This window comes from Pristis pectinata, chromosome 2, assembly GCF_009764475.1.
Source record: "Pristis pectinata isolate sPriPec2 chromosome 2, sPriPec2.1.pri, whole genome shotgun sequence".
Lineage (NCBI taxonomy): Eukaryota > Metazoa > Chordata > Chondrichthyes > Rhinopristiformes > Pristidae > Pristis > Pristis pectinata.
Window position 1 is genome coordinate 102,091,301 of NC_067406.1, and position 23,356 is coordinate 102,114,656.

The 23,356-nt window shown below is 41.4% G+C and overlaps 1 protein-coding gene across 1 annotated transcript in view; it reads left to right on the forward strand.

The window, feature by feature from the left end:
- LOC127584160 (annexin A10-like) overlaps nucleotides 1–23,356 on the forward strand; it is a 77,100-nt gene that overhangs the window by 48,958 nt on the left and 4,786 nt on the right. Inside the window, exons 5-11 of the mRNA XM_052040744.1 lie at nucleotides 1,020–1,133; nucleotides 6,051–6,141; nucleotides 7,764–7,843; nucleotides 14,397–14,456; nucleotides 14,595–14,688; nucleotides 16,793–16,888; nucleotides 17,048–17,106. Coding sequence (XP_051896704.1) covers nucleotides 1,020–1,133; nucleotides 6,051–6,141; nucleotides 7,764–7,843; nucleotides 14,397–14,456; nucleotides 14,595–14,688; nucleotides 16,793–16,888; nucleotides 17,048–17,106 — 594 coding nt within the window. The remainder of the gene's footprint in view (nucleotides 1–1,019; nucleotides 1,134–6,050; nucleotides 6,142–7,763; nucleotides 7,844–14,396; nucleotides 14,457–14,594; nucleotides 14,689–16,792; nucleotides 16,889–17,047; nucleotides 17,107–23,356) is intronic.

Here is a 23,356-nt window from a genome sequence, read left to right on the forward strand (position 1 = left end):
TGATGGAAATTCATTCTAAAACCTTCAGAAATAAGACTGCCAAACTGAGCCAAGCTGACTAAGGCATATAGGAAAGAAAAATCCAAACTCTATCACACATTTTATCTAAGAAGTTGCTTTAGTAATTCATAATCAAATATTCATCAATATAAATGCATTTCAACTCATTTTTTGTAAAATTCATTGAAGCTGCATCACAAATATAATAGTGAGCTTTCATTCTGTGTTGCAATATTTCAATGTGCACAGCCACAACAAATCACGGAGCACAAGGAAATGGGAAAACTTGAGCTGATTATTATTTGCTGTTCCTCAGGCAGTTACGACTATTTCTGAAAGTGCTTCTCTCTATCTTTTCTCTCTTCATCGCACATCAGATAATAAGTTAGAAGTGGCTACAATTTGATTTGACTGTTATTTCACAGCTAATGTCTATACTGCTCTTTCACTTCACTGCAGAATGGAAAGAATCAGAGTCCTATGCTGCCATTTAGTTGAAGCACTATTTGGCAGCCTTTGAGTCAAACCTTCTTCCACCAATATGTCAACTCCTCTAATTACTTCATCAGATTTTGAGTGATTGGAAACAAAAGATACATTTAAAAACTAGTTTTCTGCCTAGTGTTTGTATACAGTTTGACATTCAAATAAAAGATGACTTCCACTGCTTCTTCATTTTTCTCATTCAATCACAGATGGAGATCTTTTCCTTTTTTATTATATTATTGCCATTGGTTTATTATTGCTAGAACCTAATGGATCAATATTAATGTTGAAGCAGCATGCCCATATGATCGAGTAAATAACTGTGGTCTCCTTAGCTTAATGTACTAAAAGTATGACAAATATTAATTTTAAAATGTAATTCAAAGTTTGCTGGACTGTTAACAAACACATAGAAATTGTGGTCAATGGTTTATTTCACTGAGAATTAACCAAAAGGTAGAAGCAAGCATTTGACGTGTTAGGCTGTAACTGTCAACCATTCCTGAATAAATATCTTCTTCCTTCAAATACAGGATCTGGTCACTGACCTTAAAGAGAAATTGTCTGGACATTTCAAAGAAGTAATGGTAGGACTGATGTACCCACCAGCTTTCTTTGATGCTCATGAACTGAGACATGCCATGAAGGTACTGTGAAAAAACCTCTTTTACATTGTAATAAGGATATTGTTGTCTGCTCCCTCTTAAATCAATTAATTTATTTAGCATCACATTTATATTGGAAAGATAAATGTTATTGTTGGCTGTATTGAATTGGTCAGGTTAGAATATTAGTAGAAAGATTATATAGGATAAAACATTAACTTTGTTTCTAAATTACAAGTTAGAATGTTTTCTGCACTGTTATTTATAAATTCCAAATAATTTCCTTTTGTATCTTGAAGGTAATTATATCAGCCTTCCCAGCCAATTATTCCCCTCCTTAATCATATTATGTATGTAGGCTTTAGCATCTTTTGCGTGCAACAGTGGGAGAGGGGCAAGTATGAAGATAGGAGTTGGAGGAAGGAGAGGAGAGGAAAGGAAGGGAGAAGTCCTGGAAGAAACACCCATTTCCATGTTAGAAGAAAAAAGACCAGCGATGCAGCCTTGTACTTTGGGATTGAGAGCTGACTCCATAAACTCCTGAACTTCAACAGTCTCAGAATCAAACCAATGATCCACGACGTGATGCTTTACAACCTTTTCGACTTCAGATGAAGTACTATATATATATATGACACAGATTTCATGAACAAAACTAGTCAAAAAGAGAGCTGATGAATTTAACTACCAGCCAAAGTTTGAATTCAGAAAGTTATATCATGGGCAATATGAAAAGAAATAAAATGTAATATTGTTGTCGCCAAGTCTTGAAATCACATCAAATAAGTATATGTATTAAAGTCAAATCTTCTCCGAAACTAGACTTAGATCCTCCAAAGTTGGCAGACATTTGAATTGGAAAACCACATGTACCACTGATGTGATGATTATATCCACATATTTTTATACTTTGCTCTTTCTCTGGTTAAAATTATGAAGATAATTTTCCAACTTCACATTCGCAACAGGTTGCCTTTCTCCTGTCAGTGAATATCAGAAAATCTGGTGTTGCTACACATGAGTGCTCAGCAGTTAATTTGAAATGGTTGAAGTACCTGGCCTGCTGCCTGCTCTATTCCCTCAGCTGCACTTACTTTTTGCAGCTCTGCGGATCCAATGAAGATTGCAACCTCTCTGCTGCAGCTAACCTGCAAGCAGCCACTAGGTCCCAGAAGGTGGATTCTGATACCCTGGATACCCTGATGACCTGCTGTCAAAGGCCTTTGATTTACTTTTAAATGTCTCTGATGCTCAGAGACATTTCTTTAAAAATTAAGGATCTAAGTAATTAAGCAAATTTAAATAAATATTACAAAAAATCTTTAAAAAGTACACTTACTGAAAACATCTTTGATTTATAAATTAAGTCAGTCCTTTAAACTAAAAAGAATCACAATACTGAAGTTCAGTAAGTTAAAAGGAAACTGAATATTGCAGTGCACCTGTCCAGTGTGTTATCAAATGTTGCCTTCCATACTTAAACTAACAGTATCCAAGCAAGAATTCAAAATTCTTCAGGGCCAGATAGGAAGTGCAGCATTTCAGAGGTGGGAGAGGACAGCCAAGGACATGATGTGAATCAGAATGAGGAATTGCTAGGTCTCAGACCTAGAGCTGATATACAAGGAACTTACACCAAGTCCTGGGCCAGAAGGAAGTTCCTTCTGCTCTGTTGATAGCTTGGTATTAAGAAGAAACCAATGCAATGAATTTCTCATTGCTTCTGCTTTCTCTCTCCCAAGTGGTCTTGACACCAGCAATATACCTGCATTCAGGTTAGTGGAGCGCTGTAAATGAGGTGCATAGGATGTTCCAGGACATGATTGGGCTCAAAACTCTCCACATAATCAATGAAAACATATGTTATAAAGGGGGCTGATGTTGATATAAAAGATGTGCGCACACCAGTGAAGGAGTATGTCCTGCTTTCTTGGCCCTAGAAAATGTGACATGATCATTATCTCTATACAATGACCAAATCTACCTCAATAATCAGGACAAGATCATTTATTTTCTTATGGACAAACCTATGACTTCAGTGGTAGGTAAACAGAGTACAGATGCTTTGGCACAGATAGCCTTTTGAATTTCCTGGATGGTATCCAACTATGGAGCAGTTGCCTATTCTCTTAAGTAGGATCAAAGGATACAGTAAAATTGTGCTGTATGGGTTGAAAATAGAATTAAGTTTCACTTAAAGAACTATAACAAATAATCTACAGCTTCACTTCTGCAAAACAGTTAAACAGTGATTTCAAAAGTTATTTCACATGATTAGTTGTTTATTTTATAGAGCTGGAAATCTCAGCCTGGCTTCATGACTCATTGCTGCAATAAACTGTAATTTGACAGACAGCCTGGTGAATTTAATTCTATGCTACTAATTAAATTTCAAGATGATGTTAAAAAACTTAATTAGTAACTGGAAAAACATTGAAGTCATTTTTTAAAATTCCATTAGATTTATTCCATTAGGTTAAAGTTCATATTTAGTTTAAATATTGTTCTTCTCCTCATTATAATATTAGCAACTTTTAGATAGCTATGATTGTCTGAGGACATCTTAGATAATATTTTATCTTAAAATAGAAGCATCATCCAAGGTAATTTGCTAGCAACAGGGAATGCAAAGTTTTGCAGATGTTGGCACATTTACTATAATTGTTTTGCTAGTTCAATATTCTGATTAACATTTTAGTTCTCAAAATGTTAATATATTAGTGTAATAACAGAAAATTTGCACTGTCAAACTTCATGGCTCTCCAGATGCAGCATATGATGCAAAGCAAACATTTCCTAGTGGATAATAAGTATTAAAACTTAACTGACCTGAAATCTCTCAGAGATAACAATGAGTGCCCTTTTCACATAAGAGATACCTCAAATGCAATAGATATTTTCCTGATGCACTAATTCATCTAAGTGAAAAAGGGCTTAAATTTACATATCGTCTCTCTGCATCATAGGGTAGTTCAAAATAGTTCACAATCAAAGAAATATTTTTGTAGTGTGGTGTTTGTTGGGAATGTAACAAATGCAGTAATTAAAAATTAGAGTGTAGGCATGTAAAGGAATCTGTGTGAATTTTTTTAAATTCATTTATATCCAATGAGGAAAACATGTCAGTTTCTTTATGGGTGTTTGCTCCCATTTTCTTGAATGTCCAATGTTCACTGTGCACAGCCATCCCATGCACAATGACATGGCCCAGTAAACTGACCATGATTCATCAGTAATATTGGCATTGTTAGTCTATAAATATTGTACCTTTACCAGGCTTGTAGATCACCAACCTGAATTGCACTGTCTATAGCTCCTTTCATTCTACTTAGTGAAAAATGAGTTTGATGCATGCCCTGTTTGATTTAGTTTCTGCTATTAGATCTATTGAATCACTTCAGCATTTTTGCAATGATGCTTTGTACTCACCATATGCACAGAGCCCTGTAAAGTTTCTTAATTGAGGTGGCCTCTCACTGCAATTCTTCAATGCACTCAGGAATCAGATCACCTTTTGACACTTTAAGCATCCCCTTCTTTATCCTCAATTTGTTCTTAAAGCTACTTTCCATCAAGATCACAACACAGTATAAAGGAAGAACCTAATGCTGTTTTCAGAATGCAGGCAATGATAAGGCTTCTTCAACTATTCCTGTTGGACTGACAATGGGCGCCAGGCACTCTAGTTGAACTGCTGCACGTGTCTCAACAAATTTTGCAATGGGTCATCTATGTGGTTCGGAAATAGTTTTACATAATAATCAAACCATCATTGTTACTATGTTGAATAATTATTATAAAACACAGCAGAGGGATTTTGGTGTACAAGTCCAAGTGTTCCTGAAGGTAACATCACAGGTCGATAAGGTGGTGAAGAAGGCAAACAAAATATCTGCTTTCATTAACTAGGGCATAGAATATAAGAGCAGGAAGGTTATGGTGTAATTTTATAAAACATTGGTTAAGCTACTGCTGTGTACAATTCTGGCTTCCACATTATAGAAAGGATGTAATTGCACTGGAGAAGCTGCAGAGGTGATTTATCAGTGTGTTGTGAAGGATGGAGTGTTTCAGTTATGAGAAGGGAACGGATAGGTTAGATTTGTTTTCCTTGCAGTGGAGGAGGCTGAGGGAGAACTTGGTAGAGGTATGCAAAATTACAAGAGGCATATACAGTGTAGATAGTAAGAAACTTTTCCTAGATAGGTAGATGGTAGAAAATATTCCCCGATAGCAGAGATCTTTAAAACTAAAGGCCATTGGTTGACAATAAGGTTTAAGAAGTTGAGAGGGACCGAAGGAAGAATTGTTTCAGCTAGATGGGATTATATTCTAGAATGCACTGCTTGAATAAGTGGTGGAGGCAGATATACTCATAACATTTAAGAAATATCTAGACAAGCACTTGAATCACCAAGGCAGAGAAGGCTAAGAATGAAGTGCTCGTAAATGAGTTTGGTAGTAGATGGGTACCTAATGGCCAGCATGAACATGGTGGGCCGAAGGGCCTGCTTCTGTGCTGTATGATTCTGTAACTGAAACTGTACCTTGTATGGTTCTGAAGTTATGGACTTGCATTAGTACTTAAGAGGTTTGAGTTCATAGGCTCCTGTATTGGCCCATTTATCCACTCATGCATCCTCATGGATATATAAAATTCAGATTTTGTTTTACTCAAAAAAATTACGATCCAAAAAGTATTATGGAAAATTTAATCATGCCATCTACATTATTAATATTCATAGTATTATGCCCCTCCTTAAATACCATTTTTGATCCTAATAGCAGTGCTGTGACATAAAAGGTTTTTTTTCCACTGCCAGTAGTGCAAAATACATTATGTCTTAGTTTACTTAAGTTTTGATGGCACAAATGCATTTGTTTCAATGCCTTATTAATCTAATAAAAGTTCTTTAAAGTTATTCTATCAACTATTTTATTTTCTCCTTTGATATGAAGGGTGCAGGTACAGATGAAAACTGTCTAATTGAAATACTTGCCTCAAGAACAAACAGTGAGATCTATGCAATCAATGAAGTCTACATGATGCGTAATGTATCTTTGACATTATATTCAAATAATAACTTTCCATTAGGATTTCCAGAAATAACAACTTTTAGTTTCCAAGGCTGAGTGTTTATTTGATCTTGGAATGAAGGTGACACTAGCCAAGCCACATTTATTAAACAACATTGTTTGCCATAAGAAAGTGGTAATGACCTAGTGGTTGAACTATTTCATTTCTTATGATGTTGTTGATCCCACAACGGTGGTAAAAGTTTGTCCTAGCAACAATGAAAGAATGATCCATTATGTCCAATTAGGCTTGTTTTTTGTAGAAGAATTTGAAAGTGGTGGAATATCTATAATATTGAAATTCCTATCCTCCTCAATTGCAAAGGTTGCAGGATAGGAAGATGCTCTTGATGTAAGTGTTATAAATTGTTTCGTAAGAGGAATAGTGCATTTTTAATGGTGAGGTGATATTTAATCTAGTCCACATCAAGCAACTGCTCATTCTTGCATGATATCTATTATTTTGGGTATTGTTCTATTTGTAATCAGACAGACGCAAGACATAAGCTTTGGTGGAGAAGCTCGAGAAGCCAGTGTTCTATCACTCATCACAAGAGTGCCCTATACTTATTAGAAGGTGTTAAAATGGCTAGACCAGGAAATCACCTGCATCCAGATTTTAAATTGGGCACCTTGGAGGGGCCACCTAAAAGTTTACTTATTTTATTTGTGGCAGAAATGAAAATTGACACTACTTTTGGGACTCAACATTGATGGACCACTGAAGTTCATGGGGTGGTTGCCGTGTCTTCTTTTTGGAGATGATTGTCGTCTAGCTGTTTTGCAGCACAATGTTTCACGTCTAAAGCAAATTGCTGTGGATGCTAGAACAAGATTCCATGAAGCAGCTGACAATGATTTACTGACAACAGACTTCTAAAAAAGATATTCTGGTGCCATGATGACTGGTCTCTGATTATTGACCTGAAGCCATAGGACTCCAGGTGTCCAGAATGAAAGCATATACCCCAACCATGTCCATACAAGACATATCCAAGGATGATGATTGAATAGTCTGAGATATTAGTTGTTAAATATGGTAAACACATTGGAGAATTTTTACTAGGCTTACTATGTCAATGCAAGTTCTTATTGAGATTCTAAGAGCACAGCTATGTCAGGCCACTGCTTGAGTAGTCTATCACCAGTAGTCCTCAGATGTTAATGATCTGGACTTTTGAAGGGTTACTAGGACTAAAAATGCCTATACTTTATCTTTGCTTAATGTCTGAGTTATTGTCAATAGGTACATCCACATTCATTTGTTCTTGAACTTACTAACCACTACAATTTGTTTAAACCATGTCCATTGCCCTTACAACATGATACAAGTAGGCCAGACCAAATAAATCTAATTAATCAACATTCTTCTTTTAAACAATTTTCTCTTGATTTGCTATTTTATTGGTCCTACCACATAAACTCATTTATTGAATTCATAAATGAATATTCCAGTTTAATCTCAAGAACTCTGAGTTACTAGTCCTGCATCATAAACACAGAAGTTCCTTAACCATTGTGCAATCTATATTGAATCTAATTTGAAAATTTCACATGGCTGTCAATATAATTTGTATATTTTTGTTTTGGATTTAGAATTCGGCATACAACTTCAAGAGGATATTGATTCAGAAACATCTGGACACTTCAGGGATGCCCTAACCCTGCTTGCACAGGTGTCTTATTTCTTATTAATATTGTCTCCATTTTGCATTGAGTTTTTTTTTAAATTTAATTTTATTTACAGCGTGGTTACAGGCCCTTGCGGCCCAATGAGTCTGTGCCGCCCATTTATGATGCAGCTTTACAAAACTCTAGTTAGACCACACTTAGAGTACTGTGTTCAGTTCTGGTCGCCGCATTATAGGAAGGATGTGGAGGCGTTGGAGAGGGTGCAGAGGAGGTTTACCAGAATGCTGCCTGGATTAGAGCGTATGGAATATGAGGAGAGGCTTAGGGCGCTAGGGCTTTATTCACTGGAAAGGAGGAGGATGAGAGGAGACATGATAGAGGTATATAAAATATTGAGAGGAATAGATAGTCAGCGGCTCCTTACCAGGGCACCAATGCTCAAGACAAGAGGGCATGGCTTTAAGGTTATGGGTGGGAGGTTCAGGGGAGATGTCAGGGGGAGGTTTTTCACTCAGAGAGTGGTTGGTGCATGGAATGCACTGCCTGGGGTGGTGGTGGAGGCAGATACATTGGACAGGTTCAAGAGTTTGTTGGATAGGCATATGGAGGAATGTGAGATAGAGGGATATGCAGGAGGAAAGGGTTAGATAATGTGAGGGTGGTTTGATGGACGGCACAACATGGTGGGCCGAAGGGCCTGTTTTGTGCTGTATGGTTCTATGGTTCTATGGTAACCTACCCATACGTCTTTGCAATGTGGGAGGAAACCGGAGCACCTGGAGGAAACCCACGCAGACACGGGAGAACGTACAAACTCCTTACAGACAGTGATGGGAATGACATACACTTGTGAAGGTGTATGTCATAACATAAAATCCTTTATACTGACCATGTAGTTATTCTGATGGTTTTTTGTGTTGAGCCAAACTCATGAAAATAGCAAATTCACTTTCCCATTTCTTTACAATTGGGAATGAATCATGTCTAAACAAAAGATCTCATGTGTGCTGTAAGATGATGTACAATGAAAGTGATTTTATTTCATTCTTACTCAAAAGTTTTGGAAGTTGCAAGGGCTATTTATCACAATTTTTAATGCATTTCACCACCTGCAAGACCCAAATTTTGTTGGATGTAATTCTTTACATTATGCTGAGAAGGGGAGATGCAACTTTGGCTTTAATTCTCATCCTCTGATGACAAGAACGTCTCAATCAGCTGCTCGGAGCCTTTGTCTCAATAGGAACAGACAATGGGTCTGTCTCAGTGAGACCCCAGGAACATATGAAATTTCCATCTTGGTGAAACCCAAGACAATGACCTATCCCAATGCAACCCAGGAGGAGACAAGACACCTGAAGTCCTGAAGAAGTCCTGAACCGAAACATTGACTGCCTGCTTTTCTCCACGGATGCTGCCTGGCCTGCTGTGTTCCTCCAGCATCATAGTGTTTTCCATCTAGATTCCCGCATCTGCAGTCCTTTGTTTCTCTAAGACACCTATCCCATTGAGGACCCATGAATAGATGGGGTGAAATTTGCCTCAATGAAACCAGAATAGTGCTCTCTGTTTCACCAAAGCCCTGGGAATAAAACCCCAAGATAGACCAACCATCACTCAACAGGAAGGTCAATCATTGACTTCCTTGGTTCAACTAAGCTCAGTTTCCTCTGTCCAGGCCCATTTTATCCAGAGTTTAAATAAATGACATTCCAACAGCCTAAGTAGACTAAAATAATTTACTTCACTGAATGTTTCAAATTCTCTACACTCCACCTGGACTGGGAGGTAAGCTTGGAAGACCTGAAGTGGATTCTGCTGTCTTGTGAAGTTGTTGCTTCCACACAGGTTTAAGTGTCTTGAAGAGGAGTGAGCTGCTTCAGCAGGTAAGTGGGGTCATCTAGGTGGGCCTCGGCGTCGGGTCTCAGCCTCGGGTGCTCCGTCAGGTTGGGTTTCCAATCCAGAGGGGCCCTGGTGTCATGTCCCGGCTGGTCGGGCCTCGGGCCTGGGCCTTGCGTCAAGTTAGGTCTCGGGCCTCGGCCTCACATCAGGTCGGGCCCCCGACCTCATCCTCGTGTTGGGCCTTGGGCCTGGGCCAAGCGTCAGGTGGGGTCTCGGGCCTCGGCCTCGCATCAGGTCAGGTCCCTGACCTTGTCCTCACATCGGGTCAGGCCTGGGCCTTGCATTGGGTTGGGTCTTGGGCCTCGGTCTCGCATCCTCGGGAGTCAATCTCATCTGGTCGGTTCTCAGCGTCGGGTGCTCCGGTGAGTCAGGTCTCAGCGATGGGGGCTCCGTGAGAATGTCTCCTCGCCCTGCTAAGGCTTCCTCATGGTTGGGCCCGTCCTAGGCTGTGCTGATCGTTTCCCTCAGGGTCCGGGAGTCGGGTCCACTTCGTTTCTGTCGTTTCTGGACGTCGGAAGATTGCCAGCCCTGTAAAAAGATTTAAAAGAACATTATTAGTGATAGTTAATGACATAGAGTTTAAATTTAAAAGTGTAGAAGGATTATAGTAAAGGTAATGAGTAGATCTGTAGAGAGAAGTTTGCAATTTGTCGCCACGCTCTGGCGCCATCTTGAGTATCATGAAGCCTGCACTCAATGAGTAAAACTCCGTGGTCAAAAACCTTGAGACAGGATACCCTGAGGCTCTCTTCATCATCACAGGGGACTTCAATCAGGCCCACCTCAAGAGTGTGTTACCAAAATACTATCAGCACATCTCCTGCTCCACCAGGGGCACCAACACCCTTGACCACTGCTATACAACCATCAAAGATGCCTTCCGAGCCACCCTTCGTGCTCACTTTGGGAAATCAAATTTTAAGACATAAATTCCAGGCATAATAAGGGACTCAGATTGCAAGTCCATTGCAATTAGAATCTGAATGTTTATAGGGAGAATAACAGAGCCCAGTAATGCAAGGGAATCACAGCATTGCTGGGAAGTGGACATGTTGTTCATTAGAATGTGAGGCATTACAACCCAATGCAATGATTATATGAACCTGCTGATGTAAGATCTTGGACTTAAAACATTAACTGTTCCTCTTTCACAGATGCTACCTGACCTACTGAATATATCCAGCATTTGCTGGTTTTTGTTTTACATTTCCAGCGGTACAGCTTTCTGACTTCCTCAAACTGCTCACTTTCTCTGCTGTGAACTGAATATTGCCTTCAGTAATCCAGCAACACTGCCATAAATGAGCACATACTTTCTATTTTCATAAACTTCTCTAATCCCTAAAGCAGCAGGATCTTGGCTGGCAAGCTTAGGGGCGGGATCCCTCTGGCTATCAAGGCCATTACAGGGATAAGGACAGCCATTTACATTCTGAATAGGCCTGTGCCACATAGGCCTTGTTGATCAGCTGGATGCTGCCTTCACTTGGGAGACTGCACTCAGGAACACACTGGGAGAAACAGTACCCTCCCAAAGACAATGCAACTAGTGAATTCAGGCAGTTCACCTATTGTCGAAAGGACTGCCCTGTTAGACCAATGTACAGTTCACTACATAGGTAGGTAAACAGTGAGTAATGGAGAAGAAATAAACAACCACATCGGTAAATATTGTGATTTTGCCCTGAGCATTTAAAGGTGCTGGAAGTGGCACATTAGGGTTTTATCAACATCTCAACCACAAATATATTTTAATGGCACATTGAATGGTGTTCCTATATAAAAATATTTCAATGTTATAACATATCATTCAAACTTTTTTTAAACATTGATTTATTCTGGGCTCTGACAAATATTTTTATTTATCAATGATGTCAGTGATTCATAATATTTTATGACTTACTGTAATAATTATGCCCATAAAACTCCGCCAATAAATATTCCAATTTGAAAAGTGAAAGACTGTTTGAGTTACTGAATGATTTTATGGTTTCCGAGGCTGCAGCCAAACAAGATCTGCTGCCAATAATGTATGAGCACTGACCCTGGCTGTCTGAGAACAAGATCAATACTGGTCCCCAGCTGCAGAAGGAAAAATTGTCCTTTTCTCCTTTGCTTTCAAATGCCAATGCAGTGCTCAGCAAAATAAATAGCAAATACTTAGCTCAGACCGAACCTTTGGGAATATAGCCGTAATGTCGTTCACATCTTTTCGACTATAGGTCAGGGTGACTCCTATAAGTGTATAGCATGACTCAAATTTGTTTCAGTCAAGCTTAATAACATGTTGTATTATCAGGAATTACTGATTTAAATTATTAATGTGTGTGTCTGGGCATTGTGCAGATCAATGCTTGATCAATTTTCAAACTCCAAAGTGGTCAAAATGTGATCATATTTGGTTTATTTGTAATAGGATAGATCAGTCCCAAAGCAAGACTTGTGACCCTATTTTCTGTGTGATAAATTGAACAAGCTTAGCTTGCCATACAGAAAAAAATTACTGAGGGCACAGTTTCTTAAAACTAAGTTGGCTGTCAGTGAAACAATGCCCTTTAGTTAGTGCCTATTTGACTTCTTCTTACACCTGACAAAAGCATCTCCCTGATGCTGACATGTGCTGTTTTCCAAACAAACAAGATTACAGTAAAATCTAACATAGATTACAATATAATATTAAAAATAGTAAGTGAATTTCCACCCAAGTTCCCTCACTTGGTCAGCACAATTCTTGAAAAGCCATGAATCCTCATTAAAATATGTTAAGCATTTCCATATAATATTTGTGAGCTGTTTTGCAGTACTTCTGCTGAAATAATGTCAGACAAGTGGAAGATCAGAAAAGTTCCCTTCTTAGAGGATAAATAAAAAGCTGAGGGTCAACCTTTTCATTCACTTGCATTTCATTGTAATGTAGATGCTTCTAAGTGGCAACCAGATTTTTTTTAATAGAAGAATCTACCAAGGAACACATTCACAACATTTTTTAATTCCATACAATCATTCCTTTATTGGCAATTAGCTTCAGAAATTGAAGTAATTGAGACCAATATAGTGTTCAAGGCTCTGCTGCCATCTATTGGTATGAAAAATTTTTTTGTAACATGGAATAGCATGAAAAAGATGATACCCTACGTCTATACTTTATCTAAAAGCAGCATGGTGTGCATACTGAGGGAAAAACATTTCCACATCTGTGTATGTATTTCTATTGTTCATTTGAACGATGAAAGAAAAGTGGGCAAAGGTAAAAGAAAAACATCTTATTATAATATAATAATATAATATAATAAGATTATAATATCACCACAATATTGAGAATGGAGGAATAGGTGTCAAATTAGGGCAGGTGCAAAATACAAGATTTATAAGAATATCAGTAATGTTAGGCAACATCTATTGGGAAACGATGCTGCCTGGATTAGAGGACATGAGCTATAAGGAGAGGTTGGACAAAGCTGGATTTTTTCCTCTGTAACGTCAGAGGCTGAGGGGAGACCTGATAGAAGTTTATAAAATTATGAGAGGCATAGATAGGGTAGACAGCCAGAATCTTTTTCCCAGGGGAGAAATTTCAAATGCTAGAGATCATAGCTTCAAGGTGGGGGGGGGGGGGGGGGGGGGAGTTTTTTTACTGAGAGTGGTAGGTGCTGGAATGTACTGCCAGGGGTGGTAGCAGAAACAGATATGATAGTGGCATTCAAGAGGCTTTTAGATAGGCACACGAAGATGCAGGGAATGGAGGGATATGGATCGTGTGTGAGCAGAAGGGATTAGTTTAATTTGGCATTATGTTCGGCACATGGACTGAAGAGCCTGTTCCTGTGCTGTACTGCTCTATGTTCTGTGAACAAGCTGTGTCTCATTTTTCTTGAAAAGAGAAATCTAAGGGGTGACCTAATTAAGTTCTTTAAAAGTAGAAAAGGTTTTGTTAGACTACAGCAATACTCTACTAATCCAGCTCTTTTGGTGCTGGACTAAATTTTCTGGATTATTGGATGTTATTTATACTTTAACACACTACTAATTCAAAATGTTCAGTTAACCTGTTAAGTTTAAAGGTACCATGGGAAATAAGATCTGGTAAATTTCAAGGGAGTATTGGAAACCGAACTATGCTTCAAGGGAGTGCAGGAATCTGGGCCCCAGTGAGTGGACGCGAGTGTGGGAATCTGGGCCCTGATATGTTAAAGGAAGCATGGGAATCAGTACCTGATGACCCAGATGATGACCAGTGAGATTTCTGAATAGTCAGATAGCAGATTATCAAAATCTTGCTGTAGAAGACACAAAGGGAATATTTACATTTGTGAGAAGAAGCTTGATAAGAACTCAGACCATAAGCAGAACTTTACATTACACTGACTGCTGCTCAGGTGGGCTTCCCTTCTTTGTTACATCTGATACCTCACAAACCATACCCCTAAAATTCATCACAATTCTCTAATCTAACTGCGAAGATCTTTATCTTCCTTAGGTATCTCTACTTTGTACAGTTGATAGATTGAAACTCAAGCTGAGTGCTACATTTTGAGCTGTGTCATTTTCATCATTTGTTTCCATTCTACACTCTAGGCCTGGCATTTCATGCACATAGGGAATATAGTCATAACTAATCCTTTCTGAGAAAATTTTATTTGGCAACAAAATTCTCCCTTGTTCTTGTTACTCATCAATATTCTGTAAAATTCACAGGGAACCAGGGAAGAAGGATATGGATATGAGGATCAAGGCATGGCTGCACAAGATGCCACGGTAAAAGGAAATTATTTTGCAGATTTGGCTTTCACATGTATATTGTAATTTCTATTTTAACTAACTCAATGCACAAATGCATTTGAAGAGCTAATGGACAACTCCGCTAATTATTTCTTTCAACATTTTATGTTGCAGGCACTTTGGGAAGCTTGCCAAGATGAAACAGGGGAGCATAAAAACATCTTGCAATATATTTTATGTAAAAAGAGCTTTCAGCAGTTGTGGATGGGTAATTATAGTTTTTGAATATTTGGAATAAGAGTATTAGTATAAGGAAATCATGAAGCCATAAAGGCATTCATTCAATGTGCATCAGAAAACACAAGAACTATATTTGAATACACCTATTTAAACTTTCACAGGGATTTTTTATTATTAGTTCTATTATATATTTGAATCAAGGAAGCAGCTCATCTCTTCCTTTTCAAACACATTTTATGGATGAACATAAAGGCTACCCTTGCCAATGAAGGCCACATTATAAATGAAATCATGCCATATTGCACATAGATAGATACTCCTTTCCCTATTGCAGTCCACTAGTGTCTGCCTTCTGTACAATTTTGCCTATGCTCTGAGCTCATATTTCCTTAGGAGAAGCCACTAATAGCAAAATGAGGAACCACTACTTAGACCAGTGTACAGAAAGAATCAATGAACAGCTACATTAAGATTAAATTTATTTTTCATCATAATTCCATCATCCCATGTTACTGATGGTAATCACCATCATAAGAATCACTGCAAACAAATTGTGGGTGCAGCATCTAATTTTCTAACCATCAGTTTCATAGGACAGAGAATCTTAAGCCATAGCGTCATTTTCCATGGTATATCCTTCACACTGTGAATATTGGAAGTATTGACTCATGCCCTTTAACATCACAACACTGCTGATGCCACTTCAGTGCAAAGTTTAATGAGAAATACTAATTACTCAGAGAATAAAGGAGTATGGAATCCAACTTTCACCAGTACCATTTTATTTCTTAAAGTCAATTTCCATACTAAAGGTGTGAAAAGATTTAAAGAACTCTTCCACTGTCTTGTTCCTTCAAAAACAGTTGTTTCTCCATCTTTTTGTTCTCTTGCACTTCTTTTCACAAAATTTTCTTTTACTTTGACGATGGACAAGAGTGTTGTGACATCTGAACCAGGCAGAAGCAGCCAGGAAAGAGCAGCCTGCCCTTACCACTGAACAGGATAACCACTCATTCCATAATTAGCACATTGTGTATATAGTATCTATAGGCCTCCCTACCGAACTTCACCTGATCTGCTGCAAGAACAATTTCCACTCCTAAAACATTCCTTACAGAGGAAATAGTAACAATGTTGTGGGAATTTCCCTTAGAGTTTCTGTTTCTTTAAAATCACAAGTCTAATTATTGATAATATAATTGACTGCACCAATTCAAATAGATGCCTGGCATTAATTTCACAAAGCAGCTATAAGCACAACCTTGCTAGCAATTTTAAAACCAAACTCCGTCACATCTATTGGTGCACAGGAAAGCTTGCATCATTATTATCTGGCTGAAAAGTAAGTAGAAATTTCAAGAAAAACAACGTTTTGAAAAAATTTGAACAATTGATTGTGCAATTGTTCAAAGAATTCTACTTAATCTTTTTATGCAAAATTAGGAACATGTATTGACCGGTAAAAACAGTTGAAAATTTATGTGGGGCAATTTGGTAGCACTATGCCTGTTGTACCTTCGGAATATTTTGGGGAGGTTCTCAATGAAGGAGAAAAACAACAAAACACAAAAAAACCTGCTTAAAAAAGGCTGCAAAGATAGGCATGGGGCATGAGATTGGAGTAAGCGGCATTCATTATTTGGGAGATGTAGGTCCCATTTGGACACCAACATGACAGCTGAAGCTGGGCATGCCCTTCTACCACAGATTAAAGCCAGTTGAAACTATTTTTGTAAAGTCATTACCCTGCAAAAAGTTAATGTCTGTCAGAAGGAAACAGAGGAGTTAGTGTCATTGTCATCATCAAGTATCCTCACTTTCCATCATGGTTAATAGTTTGTGATCAGAAGTTAGACCTTGGGCTTATATTTCCCAAGAGTAAAGTCACTAGTGGCAAAATGAGGCACTAGTTCTTAAGATCAGTGTGGACCAAGCATCACTTATTTTGATTCATGGCCTCAGTCTTGGTGATTTTGTTTAGTTTATGATCTGGTAACAGAATTTCATTCAATTATGTTTCTGCGTTATGTGATAAATTGCCAGCAATCTGTTCTTATTACATTACTAGAGGTAGATTAATGGAACATTGCTGAAAAACTTCTTAATTTTCCTTAATGTCACACCATTTGCAGCTTTTCAACAGTTCCAACTAATGTATGGCAGGGATATTCAAGAAGCAATAACCAACTGCTATGAGGGACACTTTCAGCAATTACTTGTTGCAATTGGTAAGTAAATTAGCTGAATAGCATGTTAAATATTAGGATCAGATTGCAGTTTTTAAATTCTAGTTACAAATGCATTACTTTCTGACTTTAAGTTTATGTTCTTGTTTATCTCTGTTGTCACAATGATTAATCCATACATTTTTATTTCATTTCTCCTAGTCCTTTGTGTTAGAGACAAGGCTTCCTATTTTGCATACAAGCTCTATAGTGCAATATATGTAAGTAACTTACATTCTAAGCCATTGTTTCAAAACACTTCAGATAATTTTCATTAGTTAATTCCCCCTGAAATGTTGGACACATATATTTCATAAACATTTTGGAGAGTCTATCACTTTAATTTATAATCTATTATTTTATTCTTAGTTCATTCCTTTGTATGATGTAAAGCTTTAAATGTTCACTAACTACAATTTTAGAAAAGGAGCTTTTCTTTATAAAACTGCTATCCTGCAAGCACTGGTGCCACCTACTGTCATCAAATCAGAAATACAGAACATGAAACTCAAGGCAGAAAAGGTGAAAGATAATATTTGACAGGAAGAATGATATGGTGGGTAATGGCAGTAGCAGGAGATAGCCGTGCACAGATTTTTTTTTAAAGTGACATGACAGCTCTGTGAATTGTTCATGATGCTAAAGGAGGAGAGATGAGAAAAAAAATAATTTACTTGAATTCTCTGCCAGACAGGTGGAAGCAGAAACCATAATTACATTTGAAAAGTACCTGGATGAATACTTGAGGAGCTATGACCCATGAGGCTATGGCCCATAAGATGGCAATTGGGATTAACTTAAACCCCATCCTTTGCTGACCAGGGCATAATCAACCATAACATTTTATGATTCCTTTGAACTTGGATTTTATTAATAGTATCAAAGAAAACAAAGGAAAGAGACTCATGCTAAACCTTATAAGACATTAATTTACCTACAGCTAATGTATCGTATCCAATTCTAGGCATGTATTTTTGCAAGGACATAGGAAGGGGTACAGAAGAGGTTTACTAAGCTTGGCTCCACAGATGGATAATTATAGTAACATGGATAGAATGGAGGAGTTAGAGATTCTCAGAGAAAGCTAAGAGCAGATTTGATAGAAGTCAGGAATCCAATAGGAGATTTATAAGAAACTTCTTTAGATACAGAGTAAAGAGAATGTGGAAATCACTAGCACAGGGAGTAGTTGAAGCAAATGATGTAGCTTCATACAGGGCGACGCCAGACAAGCATAAGAGGAAGAGGGGAATAAAAGGTTACACTGATAGATTTAGATAGTGAATACAGTAGGAAGCTCAAGTGGAGCTTAAATGCTGGCATAAACTGGTTGGGCTGAAAGGGACTCTACTGTACTGTAGCGACTCAGCATCCGAGCAAGCGAACTGGCTCGGTGGTCAGGTCGCGCGTCGTCAGAGCGGCGAGGCCCAAAATGGCGTTGGGCCTTCGTCTTCCCCGAGCAACAGGGAGAACCCGCGCACTGGAAAGGTTTGATGACGTAGCGTATACGTCATTGCCATTTTAAGTGGGCGGGAACAGTTTCTCTTAAAAGGCCTGTGCAAGTCGGGAAAATAAACCAGTTCTATTTCTGAGACCCTTCGACTAGTGTCTTGTTTTCACATCACGGTAGCAGCCACTATATTGGTGACCCCGATGGTCCAAACGGATTTTGGACCCGCACAATGGATGACAACGCAGCAGCCAATGCAGTGGCACTCAAGCTGCCCACCTTTTGGACGCTTCATCCCAGCGTCTGGTTTGACCAGGCCGAAGCACAATTCCACCTTCGGCAGATCACCTCCGACTCCACAAAGTACCACCATGTGGTCAGCTCTCTGGACCAGGAGACAGCCGCCCAGGTCGGAGACTTCATCCAGTCTCCTCCGGAGGAGGATAAGTACCCAGCTTTCAAAGACCTTCTGATTTGGACCTTCGGCCTCTCCCGTCACGAGCGCGTCACCTGCCTGCTTCATCTCGATGGCCTGGGGGACGAATCCCCATCCGCCCTAATGAATGAGATGCTGGCATTGGCTGAGGGACACAAGCCCTGCCTAATGTTCGAACAGGTCTTCCTCGAACAACTACCCGATGACATTCACCTGCTGCTGGCTGACACCAACTTCAGCAACCCACGTGAGGTAGCTGCCCGGGCAGATGTCCTGTGGAAGGCCAAACGCAAGAGCGGTTTGTCCATCGGCCAAATTGCCAGGCCGCGAGCCCAATACCTGCCTAAACCAGTCCCAGCAACCGAGCGACCACACCCCAGAAACACAGATGACAACACTGGCGACCAGCTGTGTTTCCACCATCAGAGGTGGGGCGTGGAGGCCCGTCAATGCCGCCCACCCTGCAAGTCAGGGAAACACCAGGCCCAGCCGCCGCTGACGGCTACGATGGCTGGCCGCCGACAAAGCCTCCTATTCGTTCGGGACAAGCAGTCCAGATGGCGTTTCCTCGTCGATACTGGAGCAGAAGTCAGTATTTTGCCCCCGACTGGCCGTGACACTCGTAACAGGCAACAAGGTCCTGTACTGAATGCCGCAAATGGCACAACGATACGGACTTTCGGTACCCGTACACTTCAGTTACAATTCGACGGCAGCCGTTTTACCTGGACCTTTACCCTTGCCACTGAGGCCCGACCACTCCTAGGAGCCAATTTCCTTCGGGCCAACAGCCTGTTAGTCAACCTGTGAGGGAAACGGCTAGTCCACTCCAGAACTTTCCAGACTTACCCCCTGGGAGAAGCCAGCCTACCAGCCCTGCGCCTGGACTCCATTTCTCTGTCTGGCAACGAGTTCACCAAGCTCCTAGCCGAATTCCCATCAGTTTTGGCACCTCAGTTTACGAATTCTATGCCCAAACACGGGGTCCAACACCACATCATTACCACAGGTCCACCCCTTCATGCCCGAGCACGACAACTACCTCCGACAAGCTCCGCCTGGCAAAGGAAGAGTTCCGTCGCATGGAGGAGCTGGGTATCCTTCACAGGTCAGACAGCCCCTGGGCCTCCCCCCTGCACATGGTCCCCAAAGCCACCGGCGGGTGGAGGCCCTGCGGCGACTACCGCAGGCTGAATGACGCCACCACCCCGGACCGCTACCCCATCCCTCACATCCAGGACTTCGCAGCGAACCTACATGGGGCCCGCATCTTCTCCAAGGTGGACCTCGTTCGGGGATACCACCAAATCCCGGTCCACCCGGATGACATCCCCAAAATTGCGATTATCACCCCATTCGGCCTCTTTGAGGTCCTTCGAATGCCATTCGGCCTTAAGAACACCGCGCAGACTTTCCAGCGGCTGATGGACGTGGTAGGCCAAGACCTGGACTTCGTGTTCATTTACTTAGATGATATACTAATTGCCAGCCGTGACCGCCAAGAACACCTTTCCCACCTCTGCCAACTGTATTCCCGTCTCCGTGATTTCGGCCTCACGATCAACCCGGCCAAGTGCCAATTCAGACTTGACTCTATCGATTTCCTCGGCCACAAAATCACCAGCGATGGAGCAACACCCCTACCCGCCAAGGTAGATGCTATCCGCCATTTTGTCCGCCCCAACACGGTCAAAGGCCTACAGGAATTCCTGGGGATGGTCAACTTTTGCCATCGGTTCATCCCTTCAGCAGCCCGTATCATGCACCCTTTGTTCTCGCTGATGGCTGGTAAGGGCAAGGACATTGCCTGGAATGACAAGGCTGCGGCTGCCTTCATTAAGGCCAAGGATGCCCTGGCAGACGCTCCGATGCTTGTACACCCTAGGACAGATGTCCCAACCGCCCTCACAGTGGACACATCCAACACCGTGGTTGGTGGAATACTGGAACAACTAAACAAAGGCCGTTGGCAACCCTTGGCATTTTTCAGCAGGCACCTTAGACCCCCCGAACTGAAATACAGCGCTTTTGATCGGGAACTTCTAGCACTGTACCTGGCGGTCCAGCATTTCCAGTACTTTTTAGAAGGCAGGCCTTTCACCGTAAGCCTTTGTCCTTCGCTTTCTCCAAAGTCTCCGATCCCTGGTCAGCTCGTCAGCAAAGACATTTGTCCTACTTTTCCGAATTCACAACGGATATCCAACATGTCTCCGGAAAGGACAACATCGTTGCTGACGCACTTTCCAGACCGACCATCCACAGCCTGTCCCTGGCTGTCGACTACACGGCCCTGGCTGTCGACTACACGGCCCTGGCTGATGCACAGCAAGCCGACAACAAGCTGCCCAGCTACAGAACCGCAGTCTCGGGCCTGCAGTTCCAAGATTTCTTAGTCGGTCCAGGTCAGCAGACCCTCCTTTGCGTCATCGCAACAGGTCAACCCCGCCCTATAGTTCCTGCAGCCTGGCGGAAACGCGTTTTCGACTCGATACATGGATTGGTGCACCCGTCCATCAGATCAACTGTCCGACTGTTCGCCAGCAAGTTCGTCTGGCATGGCCTGCGCAAACAGATCAGTGAGTGGGCCAGGACTTGTCCGCACTGCCAGACATTGAAAATCCAATGACACACCAAGGTCCCGCCACAGCAATTCGAGCCTACCTGTAGAAGGTTTGACCACATCCACATCGACCTCAGTGGTCCTCTGCCAGTTTCAAGAGGAGCGCGGTACCTCCTTACCATCGTGGACCGGTTCATGTGGTGGCCAGAGGCAACCCCTCTATCTGACATCACGACTGATTCCTGCGCCCGGGCGCTGCTCACAACTTGGATCTCACATTTTGGTGTTCGGGCCCACATCACTTCAGATAGGGGCACCCAATTTACCTCCAGCCTCTGGTCTGCGTTAGCGAACATGCTGGGGACGCAGCTGCACACCACCACAGCCTACCACCCTCAATCAAACGGGTTAGTGGAACATTTCCACTGCCATCTAAAATCAGCCTTGATGGCCCGCCTGAAGGGTCCTAGCTGGGTCGATGAACTGCCTTGGGTCCTGCTCGGCATACGCACTGCCCCCAAGGAAGACCTCCACACTTCGTCAGCTGAACTCTTGTACAGGGCGCCCCTGTTTGTCCCAGGGGATTTCATACCTGCCCTTCGGGACCAAGGGGAACAACGCATGGCAGTCCTGCAAAGACTGCACGAGAGGCTCGGCAACTTGGCACCGATTCCCACTTCACGGCATGGTCAAGCCCCATCCTGTGAGCCCAAGGAACTACGAGACTGTAAGTTCGTTTTCGTTCGCAGGGGCACACCTCGGGCACCATTGCAACGACCATACGAGGGGCCGTTCCAAGTCATCAGGAATAATGGGTCCACCTTTATTTTGGATATTGGGGGCAAGGAACAGGTCTTCACGACGGACCGCCTCAAACCAGCCCATTTAGATCTACAACAACCGGTCGAGGTTCCAGCACCGCGACACAGAGGCCAACCTCCTAAGCAACGGCTAACACAGCCCACGGACCTTGGGGACCGTATCACCGGTTTTGGGGGGGGGGGCTTGTGTAGCAACTCACCATCCGAGCAAGCGAACCGGCTCGGCAGTCGGGTCGCGCATCGTCAGAGCGGCGAGGCCCAAGATGGTGTTGGGCCTTCGTCTTCCCCGAGCGACAGGGAGAACCCGCGCGCGGGAAAGGTTTGATGACGTAGCGTATACGTCATTGCTGTTTTAAGTGGGCGGGAACAGTCTCTCTTAAAAGGCCTGCGCAAGGCGGGGAAATAAACCAGTTCTTGTTCTGAAACCCTTTGACTAGTGTCTTGTTTTCACATCGCCGTAGCAGCCGCTACAGTACCATATATTCTATGTATGTTGGTGCTCTTCTGGAATTTCGGCTCAGAGACAATAAGCAAATTATGTCAGTGAATTACTTTTCCAAGATCTTGCTATCAAGCTCTTTAACTATTTGCAGTGTGCCCAACACTGGACTCCTAATCCAGTTAGTAAAAGGATACCTCTAGCCCAGCTTACAATTTTTCTCATTTATACATGTGTTACCCACATGTTAAAGCGCCCATCAACTAGATGGATGGACAAGGTAATGCTGCATATATAATTAAGGGTTTTTTTTGTGGAAAGGCCAATCTAGATAAAGGCTTGTTATTTGCAACTGAGCAGCACGGAATCAGTAGGCATTACATTTTTCTGTTACCTGGGTAAGCTGGGCATTCACTCTCACTTCCCAAGCAATATCATTAGCTGATTTTAAACAGCTTAGCAGAACACTGCCTCAAGTAATTTACACGATACCCAAAGATGTGGTTCTTTCCTCCAGCAGAGGGTTTTAGTAGTACAGACACCAATTGAGATAGATCAGCAAGGTACAAATACTAAATTTAAAAAATCTGTCAATAAGAAGAATCTTATACTTTGTAGCGGTTGCTACCGTGAAATAAAACAAGATGCTAGTCGAAGGATTGCCAAACAAGAACTGTTTTTTTTTCCCGCCTTGCGCAGGCCTTTTAAGGGAGACTGTTCCTGCCCAATGCAACCGGCAATGATGTATATGCTACGTCATCAAGT